The sequence below is a fragment of the Pantherophis guttatus genome, chromosome 8 (assembly GCF_059756535.1).
Source record: "Pantherophis guttatus breed Tessera chromosome 8, ASM5975653v1, whole genome shotgun sequence".
NCBI lineage: Eukaryota > Metazoa > Chordata > Lepidosauria > Squamata > Colubridae > Pantherophis > Pantherophis guttatus.
The window spans coordinates 70551890-70565202 of NC_142070.1; the positions used below are offsets into that span (position 1 = coordinate 70551890).

The 13313-nt window shown below is 36.3% G+C and overlaps 1 protein-coding gene across 9 annotated transcripts in view; it reads left to right on the plus strand.

The window, feature by feature from the left end:
• The window catches only part of CLOCK (clock circadian regulator), a 42599-nt gene extending 32482 nt beyond the window's left edge, over window positions 1-10117 (plus strand). For 8 of the 9 annotated variants that reach the window (XM_034411369.2, XM_087874939.1, XM_034411368.3 and 5 more), the window contains 7 exons: window positions 72-172; window positions 858-947; window positions 2000-2158; window positions 4439-4645; window positions 5573-5778; window positions 7582-7870; window positions 9087-10117. In XM_034411369.2, the coding sequence (XP_034267260.2) occupies window positions 72-172; window positions 858-947; window positions 2000-2158; window positions 4439-4645; window positions 5573-5778; window positions 7582-7870; window positions 9087-9254 (1220 nt within the window). In that variant the 3' untranslated portion in view covers window positions 9255-10117. The remainder of the gene's footprint in view (window positions 1-71; window positions 173-857; window positions 948-1999; window positions 2159-4438; window positions 4646-5572; window positions 5779-7581; window positions 7871-9086) is intronic. The other variant, XM_087874943.1, reaches the window with a different exon arrangement.
• The last annotated feature ends 3196 nt before the right edge of the window (window positions 10118-13313 follow it).

The following is a 13313-nucleotide window of genomic DNA, read 5'->3' on the forward strand; positions in this document are numbered from 1 at the left end:
GCCTAAGTGTATTGGTTTTAGGTTGATGGTTAATAAAATCATCTTTCAATATTCATTGGCTACTGCTTTAGCAACACCAACGAAGATGACAATGGACACTAGCACTCCTCCAAGACAAAATTTATCAGCACATGAAAAGCCTGCACAAAGGAGAGCTTCGCTTGGTAACCAGGTAATTCTTTAGAAGTAGCACCACTTCTCCAAAATTAAGAAATGTTACTTTCATTTTTTTTAAAGAAGAAAAGCGAATTCTAGAAGGTTATCTCATCATCCAGTTTACACTTAATCATTCTGGAAGCTTTCAGATATCTAGGGAGTTTTTGCCCTGTGCTCTTTATGTACATTTTTATAGCCTTTTTGTTAATGTCACCCAGTACATCTGGCTGTTCAAATAATATAGAAGGTAATGCATATTTGAATGGAAATTAGATTTTAATACGTTTCACTTTGGTGAGTTGAAGTTGCTGTCTTTCAGTTTAACCGTTTGGTTCTTTAGAACTATTTTTCTATTTGCACCTCTTTCATGTCAGATAACCATTAGGGGCAAAGAAAAAGATGTTTATAGAAAGTTATTATATTCCCTGAGAGCAACACAGGGATAAATCTTTGAGGTTTCTTCTTTGAATGTTTGTTGTTTGTTGGCCTCTGCGAGATGTACATTTGACATTTTTTATGAGTATTTATATAGGAGGATTTGTTTTTATTCAGTTATGTCAGTAGAAAAAAAAAAGGATGGGTTTTTAAAATATTTTCCTGATATCAGTGTCATTAAAATAAAATGTTGCTTTATTTTCATCAGATGTGAAAGAAATGTAACTGAATAATTATAATATGTGTGTATATTTTTTCAATTTTAGTCTTTAAATTCTCAATCCGTTGGGCAGCCTCTGGCACAACCGATGATGACCCAGCCTGCAACTTTACAACTTCAGCAAGGCATGTCTCAGGTAGCAACCCAATCTGAATGTTAAAAGCAAATAGTGGTACTTTGTGCAGGGTGCCGAAAATACAATCCAAAATTTAGCACAGAATTTAAAAGATCTTAGCTGAATCAGATTCAATTCTTAGAGAGAAATAACTTTTTTAAAAAATGTCCAGTGTGATCTATGATCCTGAAAGGCTTCCTTCCCAACTACTAACCTTTTCCTGATCCTAATCAGGTCCCCAGTTCACATAAGATTGGCCAGGTGCTGTCAGTTGCCAAGCTAATATAAAATTTAAGTACTTAACTAAGGATATTTCTGTACTTTTTCCCCCTTAAAAAGTTTTTACCAGAACTAGTAAATATTTAGAAGGATACCAGTGACTCATTAATTGATTTGGGGATCTGAGCAGTATGAAACTGATAGTACCGTTGGAACACTAAATTTGTCTGGATTGTGCAGTTCATTTCCTAAAGCTAATTGTGAATATATTACAGCAGTCCAAATTGGTAATTCTACTTTTCAGCTTGCTTTTCAATTGTGCCCAGTAGCCAAATTTAAGAACTGCAAAGAGCAAATAATTAAAAAGGCATTTAAACCACTTTTAAATAATCATTTGGGCATCAAATATGATTGAGAGTCAGTTTATTTGATAGAGGTCATTTCAGTAGCAAATCTGTAATAGTTTTTTTTTTTTTTTTGTAATCATATGCCAAATCCATGAGCTTATCTTCCTAGTTAAATCAGCATTCTATAAATAACAGATGGCTACATTGCTCACTATAGTTTTTTTTCCTGTTCTGTCATATATCTTACACTGGAGCTCCTGTTTATCTGACTTCCCTTGGTCCTTTTCTCCTTGTTTACTTTTAAGGTTTCTCTAAAAGGTCAATATTCTCTATGTTGGAATTTTTTTGGTTGTTTTATGCTGTGTTCATTGATAAATACTTTAGCTAATTAAATTGATTTCAGTGTGTATATAGCTAACAGTAAGGTGCTTATGTTATAGTCGGATACTTTTCTTATAACATATTGATTACTGATTCAGATCTTTTATAAAAAATTCTGCTTTGTAGCCAATGCTTCAGTTTTCTGCTCAATTAGGAGCTATGCAACACTTAAAGGACCAATTGGAGCAAAGAACACGAATGATAGAAGCAAACATCCATCGCCAGCAAGAGGAACTGCGAAAAATACAGGAACAACTCCAGATGGTCCATGGACAAGGTCTCCAGGTTAGTTTGAACTAATTAGTTAGGAATGTAGGTAGCATGTAAAAATGAGATTTAATTTCAACAAATGAACATTGTGTTTATATTTCTATTGGCTAGTATAAACTGTAGTATTTTATCTACAAAATTTCATGATAAACACAGCTATCTATATTTTGATAATTCATTTGTTTGGAAAAATTTTCACAACTATAACACAGTCAATTCTATTTATATTAATTAATTGAATAATTAATATTAAAGATAGTCCTCATTTAGCGGCTACAATTGGGATCTGCAATTTGATCATTAAGTGAAACATCCCAATTTTATGACTTCAATTCAGATTTCTTTTTTTTTTTTAATATATTAAATAGTTAAAAATTAATGCAAAGTAAAATAAAGAAAAAATAGAAAGGAAAAGTAAACAGATGAAAAAGAAAAAAGTAGAAAAAAGAAAAAGAAATTTAAGAATTTAGTAAAGAAAAAGAAAAGTTAATATCTAAAATAATTTCCAATTTTCATCACAATATAAACAATTTTACTAACTGTTTACCTCCTCTTAATTTACAACAATTGGATCTGTTCATCCAATGTCTTATCTATAAACAAATCCATAAAGCATCATCATTTTGGTCATGGTATCAGGTACACTCCATTAAGGAAATAACATAACTATTTTAACCTTAATCAAAGAAACTATATTTCTTTATTTTACTTTTAATAGTCTTAATTTTTAATCCATTCAAGTAAGGTCGGAGAATCTAATTTCTTTTTCTTTCTTTTTAACTCTTTCTCACTAGATTCTTTCAAGTTTTAACAAATCTCTTTTGTAAAATAAATATAAAATAATTACCCAGATCACTCCCTTGCTTAATTATTTGAAATTCCTTTTTTTTAAATTGTTAAAGCATCAGCCAATTTCTTCTGTATGTCCATTTTTTCCATGTCTTTCTTGTAACCTGTCATTTGTAAATCCATTTTCAATTCTGTATCTTTCTCTATCTTGTGAGTTTGTTCCTCTTTTCCATTTCTTCCAAAATAACTTTGGCACACAATCTATCCATAGTAGCAAACATTGCTATTTACATTGTCAATATTAACTTCTGATTTCATTTTTCAAAAGTAGCTTTCAATATTTCCAATGTTGTAATATTTTATGTTTTCTTCCCCTTTAATCAAAACCTTTAGTTCTCTCCAGTATCCAAATTTTGAAATTCTTCATCTCTTTTATGTTCAGAACAACTTGACTTTTCCATGGGAAAAATTCTTGTAATTAATTCCAACATCTTACTTCAGATTTATCTCAACACTTAGTTTATGACTTTCTAAAATCAAAATCTTAATTTGTCTTTTTCTGTTTATTTCAATTTTTAAAAGTTCTTAAGCTTATAGTTATTCTTTCATTAAAAAATTAATGGTAGACTTAGCCAGAGTTTTCAAATTTATTAAGCCAAAGGTTTCTGATAGCTGAAAAATAGTTAATAAGCAATTTTCAAATGTGATTAGAAAGTGGAGTATGAGAAAGTAGTGTCCTTTTAAAGGCTCCAACTGTAATTTGAGCAAAATGGCTATTCACTAACATCCCAGTGCTCAAAACCTAAGAGAGCGCTGCTTTGTGGTCTCCATGCGAGGAGCAACTGTCTGGGGTACCTCTGGGTAATTTCACATCCTCTCTGTGTCTAAAAAGCTGTTCTATTTACTGTCTCTTTGTTTTTCATCATGGTTGTTGGCTCTGCTTTTCACAGAGCCGTTTTCAGTCTGACATTTCTTCCTCTGAAAGTCTTCTATTTTATTTCAGCTTTTCTTTACTCTACAGTCCTGCAAACGTCATAAAAGCGAGGATTATTCGTGAAGTTAATTTTCATTGCCGGTGTAATTACGAATAGTCTCTAAATGAATCAGTTGCTAAACAAAGACTACTTGTAGGGGTTATTAACAAATATTGACTTCCTTAAAAGTTATATTATTATATGTTCTGCTATTAATTACCAGAACTTTCTTCAATGTATTGCCCTTAGAATGTATTGCACATACCCAATATATCTGGAGGACACCAGGTTAGAAAAATTGAAAAAAAGTAGAAAGATATCCTGATTTAGAATATATGCCATTAGGGACTTTATGATTTATGTGTTTGCTTAAGAGCAAGCTCCATTGAACTAAATGGCTTATTTCCAAGTATATTGATTGGATACATTTAATTTCTCATAAACAATGTTACTATACAAAATAATCATGTGATGATCATTTAATTGTTGGTAGTATTTTAAGCATTGATATGGACTATGTTTCTTCCAAAAGATGTTCTTGCAGCAATCTACTCCGGGGTTAAACTTTGGGTCTGTACAGCTAGCTTCTGGAAACGCATCAACTATTCAACAGATCACACCTATAAGCATGCAAGGCCAGGTTGTTCAGACCAACCAGATCCAAGGTGGCATGAACAGCGGACATATTGGTTCTCAGCACATGATGCAGCAACAATCTCTGCAAAGTACCACAGCACAGGTAGTAGATAGGATTCAGCCCTACGGTGACGTTTTGCAGAGTTGTGTAATGCAATGTTTCTCAACCTTGGTGACTTTTAGATGGGTGGACTTCAACTCCCAGAATTCTCCAGCCAGCAACGTTGGCTGGGGAATGCTGGGAATTGAAGTTCACCCATCTAAAAATCACCAAGGTTGATAAACACTGGTGTAATGTTTCAGATTCAGTTCCAAAATAGTGATTTGGAGCATAGGGGTGAAGTAAATTTGTCTTATCTGTGCAACTCTTTAAAACAGCTCACTTTTTTTTCCTTAAAATCTGCCATTATTGGAATTTGATCCTCTTTGAGTCTCTGTATGTTCTGAAGCAACTTCCTGGAAATGAGGTCTAAGTACCCCATATCCTAATTATGTGTCACAAGCATCTCTTGCATTTGTGTGATATCCTGTCACCAGAGTGCTTCCTGAGCAGCATTTATTTTGTTAGTGCATGTCTTCAAGAAGAAACTGACTTCTTGGCATAGGGAAATACTTACAGGGCAGGAAAGTGTAATTCATGAGCCAAATCAGCTTTTGGAGAGTTGCATGGGAAGCATGTAGTAATGTGAATTGCTCCTTCAGATAAGTATCTTACATTGATCCTTTGATGTTTAATAAGCAGTATCTTCTATTCTTTTGATTAAAGTTGCAGAAATATGCGTTCATCTTATTTTAATTCCTATTCTTTTCCAAATCGGATCCTAACTGGTTAGCAGTTTCATCATAAGATCTATGTTTCTAGTGCTATAGTCATAGCTAAGCTCAGAAAAGGATATTGTATGAGTACTATAATTGGCTCATAGTTAACACTTTAATTTAGACTACTCTTCCTTTACATTGGAGTAGTGATAGTTCACATCTGTTGAATGAAGCTGAATAATTTCTCTGACAAAATATTTTATTTCTGCAGCATAATCAACAAAACATTCTCAGTGGGCATAGTCAACAGACGTCTCTAAGCACTCAAGGCCAGAACACGCTATCGGCCCCATTATACAACACTATGGTAATTTCCCAGCCGGCTCCAGGAAATGTAGTCCAGCTTCCTTCAACTCTACAGCAGACCAATAACCAGAATGCTGCCATCACCACATTTGCCCAGGATAGGCAAATCAGGTGAGTGTGACTCTGGCAGGATTCTACTGCAGAATTGGAAGGTTAAGGAGACTAGTATATACAGGGGTGGGCTGCTGGGGGTTCGAAGGGGTTCGGGAGAACCTCTAGCTAAGATTCTGTGCAGTTCGGAGGACCCCCAAATCCCACTCCTGGCTGGCCCCGCCCGCCCCTCCCAGGAGTCCCCTACGCGGCCCATTTTGAATGCAGGTAAGTGCAGGGCACACGTGAAGGCTCAGGGAGGGCAAAAAATGGGCCTACTGGAAGTTCGGGAAGGCTGGGAACAGGCCATTTCTGGCCTCTAGAGGGCCTCTGGAGCCTGGGGAGGGCAAAAACACACACACACCACTGTATTGCAGAAGGCCGACTAGGCCATACCCACCATGACCATGTCCACCCAGCAACCAGGCAGAGAACCCCTTGGTAAAATTTTTGAAGCCCACCCCTGAGTATATATGATAATTCTCTTTAAACTTTGCTTAGAAAAGTTTTCTTTATTGTGAAGAGAAAATTACCGTGTTTCCCCAAAAATAAGACCTGTTATATTTTTTTGAACCCTGAAATAAGTGCTTGGCCTTATTGCCATGCGCTCAAAAGTCCGATTGGGCTTCTTATCTGGGGATGTCTTATTTTGGGGGAAACAGGATAGAAAGATTAAACAAGGAAACCAGTTTAATAAATGTGGGAACAAGAAAGAGAGACCAATTTAAAAATGATATTTTGATATGTTATCTACTATGCGTGGGGACAATCTTCTGGAGTTCTGCTGCTGCAGCACTTAATTTTTCTTGGGAAAGGGAGAGCCAGCATGGGTAAAGTGATGATGCACTGTAGGTAGATTTGTGTCATGTGAGGGCAAAGATAGGATATTTTTTCTTGTTTTTTTCTTTCTTTAAAGTTGGGCTTTTAAAAAGTTTATTAAGCTCATTTTAAGATTTCCTACAGTTTTTATGCTGTCAACCTCAAAGTGATGTCCCTTGTCTAATAAAGCAAAACGAAAACAAAAATGTCATGCTGCCAATTTTAACAATTGTTTATTTTTATTTTATTTATTTATTTGTCGGGGACGTATTAGATAATATCTATCTATCTATCTATCTATCTATCTATCTATCTATCTATCTATCTATCATCTATATACACATATATATGTATAAGCATGAATTGAATACATAAAATGAATACAATTAAAGGGAACATTAGGACAGGGATGGTAGGCACGCTGGTGCTCTTATGCACGCCCCTTACAGACCTGAATTGTGGTCAGAGGAATCACAAAAATTATTTCTCTGAGGACAGAATGTTTGGAGATTTTGTGGCTTCAGTTTGGTCCTTCCTGATTTACTATGGCAACTAACTGGATGCCATTTCCTGTATATATATATATATCTGGTGATGATAACAGATTGCCTTCAGTGCCTGACATTGACTTTCTTGAAATTATTTGGCTATAAAGATGGGGGAGAGGCCTTTTCGGTCATGATACCAAACTTTTAAATTACACTTCCCAACAGGAAGGGCTTATGTCAATATATTGGTTTGTAATTCTGCCAGTATATATCTTCAGCATATAAACTTTTTAAAATTTAGTTAGCTAAGTGAAAGTGTAAAACTAATTGTATTAAAAGATGGCTGATAAAGTAGAAACCTATCCGGCAGGATCTAGCTCAAAATGTTGGATCCGTTGGACATTTGTTCTGTCCCAACAGGGCCGCCATTTTGTATGAAACTTACTGGCAGTCCAGTTCACATTAAGTCAATTTAGAATACCTGGGAGGGGCAACTGATACTTATTTGCTTTCACAGATTTTCCCAAGGCCAACAGCTTGTGACAAAATTAGTGACTGCGCCTGTAGCATGTGGAACAGTAATGGTCCCAAGTACCATGTTTATGGGGCAGGTGGTGACTGCTTATCCGACTTTTGCTGCACAACAGCAACAGCAGCAGCCGCCACAGACATTATCAATACCGCAGCAACAGCAGCAGCAACAAGAACAGCAGCAGCAGCAACAGGAGCAGCCCCAGCAGCAACTTGCTTCAGTTCAACCTCCAGCTCAGGCTCAGCTGACTCAGCATCCTCAACAGTTTTTACAGGTGAAACCGGAAGGAACCAGCTCTCTGAACCCCCAGTTCAATTAAACTAGAGCAGTGTTTCTCAACCTTAGTAAGGTGTCATCTGTGGACTTCAGCTCCCAGAATTCCACAGCCATCTGTTGAAATCCCATACATTTTAGAGATGCCAAGATTGAACACCCCCTCCCCCACCACCAAATTAGAGATATCTTCAAAGAACTTTGTAAAACCATCTCCCGCAGATAGATCATGCTTTACAACTTTGGTGCTTGTGTGTTATGTGCTTAGGTGTGTACAGTACATATATTTTAAAGTGTATAACGCAGGGCATATATTAAGAATTGCCAAAAATACCAGGTTCTGTTCTTGAAAGATGAATTTTTAAATAGTTTTAAGTTCAGATATTCAGGCAAGGGATTTGGCTGGGTTTATATATTGCATTTCTCCACTAAAACAAATGCCTGCAGTGAGCATCTCTCGGGCATTCTTCTGATTTACAGTTAGAACTGTTGCTTTAAAAAAAAATCTTTTTTGTTTTTGTCAATATGTAATTACTTGCATATGTTTATATATGCTTCCCCTTGCTAGTAAGAGGCATCAGTAAATGTTTATTTATTTATGGTCCAATTACAATATAAAGAGGCAAGAAAAATCCAGAATTGAAGAGTGTACTTATTAATAGCAGTAGGAAGAAAGCAAAAAATATAAAGTTTCACAAAACATACAACAAGAGAGAGAGAGAGAGAGAGAGAGAGAGAGAGAGGAAGGAAGAAAGAAAAAGAAAGGAAGGAAGGAAAGGAAGGGAGGAAGGAAGGAAGGAAGAAAGAAAGAAAGAAAGAAAGAAAGAAAGAAAGAAAGAAAGAAAGAAAGAAAAAACAACAACAACACAGGCAGTACTGCTTCCTATTTTCCCCATAACAAAAACCCTTTGAGGTGGGTTCGGCTGAGAAAGTGGGACTAGCCCAGTCACCCAGCTGACTTTCATGCTTAAGGCAGGACTAGAACTCGTTGTCTTGGCTTCTAGCCTGGTGCCTTAACCACTAGACCAAACGGGTTCCCATTATATATAGATATCGTGGGATATACACTAATTGGACACAGGAAAAAGGGATGCGTCCACACGATTCCCCTTTTCCCTCTTTATAATAAATAAACTGCAGTTATAGTATGGGATCATAATGTGATGTTGTTGCTTGTGTTCTGACATCTTAACCCCCCCTCGCTTGTATGTTTGTAGACATCCAGATTACTTCATGGAAATCAGTCGACACAACTGATTCTTTCTGCTGCTTTCCCACTACAACAAAGCACTTTTGCCCAGTCGCATCACCAGCAGTCTCGGTCACAGCCACCGCGACACAGAGCTGACAGCATGACGGAGGCTTCTAAAGTGCCACCCCAATAGTGTGGGGGCTTTGCTACTGGGAGCAAGACTGGCAGGGGAACTGCTCAGTTTGTAATTGCACTGGAGACGGTGAGATAGGAGTCGACAGATTTTGCAATGCACAGTATTGAAATTCTTTTAACTGTCTGGAATGTATCTGCTGAAGAAAATTGGACAGAGTGCTATGGGAGTTCCAATAGGTGTAAAGCTGGAGGAGATGACGGGACAGGGACATGCTGACCTTTACCAGGAATGTAATTGCTCTGGTTTCTGTGTTTGGCTTTTCTTCAACGGCCATGAGTTAATTTGTCCAGATCAAAGTCAAAATGTTCAGTGGACTAAACAAGATACTTACAATTAAGTTTGCTCAGATTAAGTGTTATGATGGACACGCTGTTGCTACAGCTATTTAAGTATGCCTGCAATTATGCTCCAAAGCAAAGTTAATTTTTTTCATATTACAGGACAGTAAATATTTTCAAAATATTGAATGGAATCTATCTTCATTGTACAGATACTGTAAAATACTGTGTATATGTCTGGTAAAAAGCAAGAGAGCAGGATATTTTATATGATGCATGGAACTTGGTTTGAATATGTTTTTTCCCCAAAATTTCACCAAATGTTCAAACTACTGTTTTCATCTGTTTTATACCTGTTTGTCTTCTCCATCGTGGAATCTGTAACCTGCACGATCATTTATTCTCATCTGTAATGTGGGCACAATCTCCTGTCGTGGTTTATGTGTAATGTCCAGTTTGTTCCATGAGGTGATAGTGCGTTCAGGTTTGTGGAACTTTTTGCAAGTTAAATTATTGATGAAACTCTTTGAACTGTGGGGGTTCAAGGCATTCAATTTCATAAATACCATTTGTCATGTATCATTTCATGAATATTTTTTTCTTTGGAAAAAAAATAGGAATTTGCACTGCTCTGTTTTTGATGGTTTGGAATTTTGATTCCCCAAAGCTGTCTTTTGATATAATACATAGTTGCAAATATTTATGTAAAACATATGGTTTAAAATAGGAACATGATTTTCACAGATGATTCAAATATAGGAATAATTTGCACAAATTATATTTAAATTTAATAATTGTAGGCACTTTTTAACTTCTCTGCCGTGGGAAATGTGATTTCGGAATTTGTTGGAATCTTTTTATTCTCCTGTAAAATGTTAACCTTTATTTAATCAGAGATAATTCAGGGTCATTTGAAGCAGAACAAATAATAAAACCTCCACAGTGCCTTGATTTTGATTCAGGTAGTAGTGCTAAACATACTGAATTACATTATCTTGAATTTATGATCATATTTGAAATTTTAGTTCACTGACAAAACATGCTTCCTAGCTAAGTCTCTATTGTAGTTGTACATATAAGTATTTTAAAAACTGTACAAATTGACAATTGAAATGTTTTTAAAATGCTGCACTCTCCTTCTCAACCATTCAGTAAGGGGATAGCTGCAGTGTAATTACTCACATTTCACAATTTGAAATTATGCATTTAATTTTTTTCTAAATTTATGCCAAAACATGTATGTGAGTAACAACACAACTAACTCGTAAAGCAATTTAAATTGAGTTACCTGAAATGAGGTGGAATACCTAAATAAGATATAAAGGGATAACATTGTATTAAGACTTCAGATGACAAATTCTTCATAAAGATAATAAAAAGATCCAACTGAAATTCTGTACAGATTTTTTAAAAAAATGTTTAATATATTTTATGGTACTAGTTTTAAAATCCACGTCTGCAGAGCAAAATAAGTTTGAAAAGACTTATAAATTGGGCATCTAAAAGAAAAAAAAAAGTATTGGAATCTCTGAATCAAGAAAGATTGGGTAATAAAGAGGAGCTTTATTAATGTAACCAAAGTTATAGTGAAAGCCGCAAAGAATGTAGTGCTGTTTGGACAAAGAAACATCTTGGTAGAAAATACCAAATGTTTTATCCTAAGGTTAATTTGAATGCTATTCAGGTATCATGCTAAACTATCAGCTTATCTTAGTTGAAAATGTGCCCGTGTACATCTACTGACTATTTTTTAAGTGGTAGATAAATTGAGCGTAACATTCATACGAAAGATTCTGCTTTCATCTGTCATGAAGAAATCAGAGAATGAAGCCATAATTTGTTTAAATGCCATCCATGGCTTTATTTCTTGGTTTTTCTGGGAAACATGCTAGGCTTGCCCACAATGTGGGTTGACTGTAGCCGCATTTATGACCGCACCAGTGGCTATGCTTGAGCATGTTTGTTACTAAGGCAGGCATATGGTTTAATGTGATATGTGAATGGCTCCTTCAAGTTTTTTCCATTGCTATAGCCTTATATGGTTTCAGTCCTTCCTTCCCACCCCATGCATCATTCAACCGTTTTAATAGTTTGTACCGTAATCAAATTTTTAAGATTTATTTTTAAAGAATCAAAGAACCAAAGAATTGGATTAATCCTATTCCCTCTTGGCAAATACTGGAAACCAGTAGGTAGCTTACATAGGAAACTACGTAGCATTATTATCTACATACATAAGAAATGTGGAAATAGTTCTATGAATTTAATTGCCAATAACTCTGTTCTGCCGTAACTTGTTTGTTGTAATCCCAAGCCTGGCTGTGTTGAACAAAGATCTTTGTATGTAGTAAATGATTGTCTAGTTGGGCTTGAAGCTGTTTAGAATATTATAGCATTAAATAAGACAATTGGGAGGGCTTTGGAATTGCTTTATAGATCAGGGTTTTAGCCTAAGAATGCAGAGCAACAGTCATGGGCAGTTTATTTGGTATAGATTTTCTTTGTAATTTTTATTGAGAAAGAACACATCTACAGTATCAGTAGATGTGACATGTATTTTTGGAGGTTATATAAAAGGTAATGGAAGAAAAGTAGTAAGAAAGTAAAAAAAAAAATTACTAAAGATTTTTTTTGTCTACAGCACTCCAGACATACTTCAGTGAAACAAAAATATTTTTTTTTTTAGAAGGTAGGTTGGCATTTATGTTTATCTTCTGGCTGACGACTTTGTCTGAAGATCTTTTGCTTCCGTGGAGTGTCAGTGTGCCCTAAGTAGCAAAAAGATCCAGTTTTCTCAAGGCTAACTTTTAATCTCAGAAATCGTTTGTAAGCGTGGTTATTCCACCGTCTGTGATCTAGTATGGCCAAATGTCTCTGCTGGGGGAGGCAGGGTGGGTGTTGTGGGCACGAGGAGTTAGGAGTTGCCGTTGTGGGTATTGCACTTAACCTAAGGCAGGGGTGGGCAACCTGTACAGGGTCAGGGACCACAGTACAGCTTCCTGATCTGCTGGAGAGCTGCAGGAGGCCTTCCGTTGACATGGAGAAATGGGCTGGCCTTTGGAGGGGCAGTGTTTGAGTGGGAAGTGGGGCCAGGAGACCTCTGGGAGGCAGGTTCCCTTCCCACCATCAAACTCTGCGACCGTGCCAAAATGCATTCATTTTGAGGCCAGTTTTTGGCAGTGCAATTTTGGCCCCTTTTTCAGGGTGGTTGGATAGTGTGAAGGGTGGGAATGGGAACCTTTTGCTTCCATTCCCATTCTTTTTTTGGGGGGGGGGGAAAGGAAAACTTGCTTTGGCAAAATCCAGTCGTTTTGCCATTGAATTTCAGCAGTGCCGCTGCAGAGAGGTTACAAATGAGTTCCTGGGAGTGGCAAGATGCCAACCTCTGTGCCGAAGCAACCGTTGAACAAGGGGTAGGAAGCCTGACAAAGTGCTGCTGAAAGGGAGAAGGGTAGTTTAGGTTTGCTTACATTTGTGGGGTTGGGAGGGTAAGGAAGACTCCAAGATGAGCTTCTGGGAATTCTAGAGGGAATCATACAAATATTTTTGATATTATATTTAATATATATATATATATACATATATACTATATTTCTACACATATTAAGAGAATATAGTCAGCACTCTCCATATGCCTTCCATTATTTTTATGTAGAAGTTTACTTGCTGGTGCAATGAATTATTCCAGTCTGTCACAATCTGTAGGCTTCCTGCCTGCTGCCAGCTGACAAGAATAAAAATGACTGAACATCCACACAAGTCCAGAGCTGTCAGATAA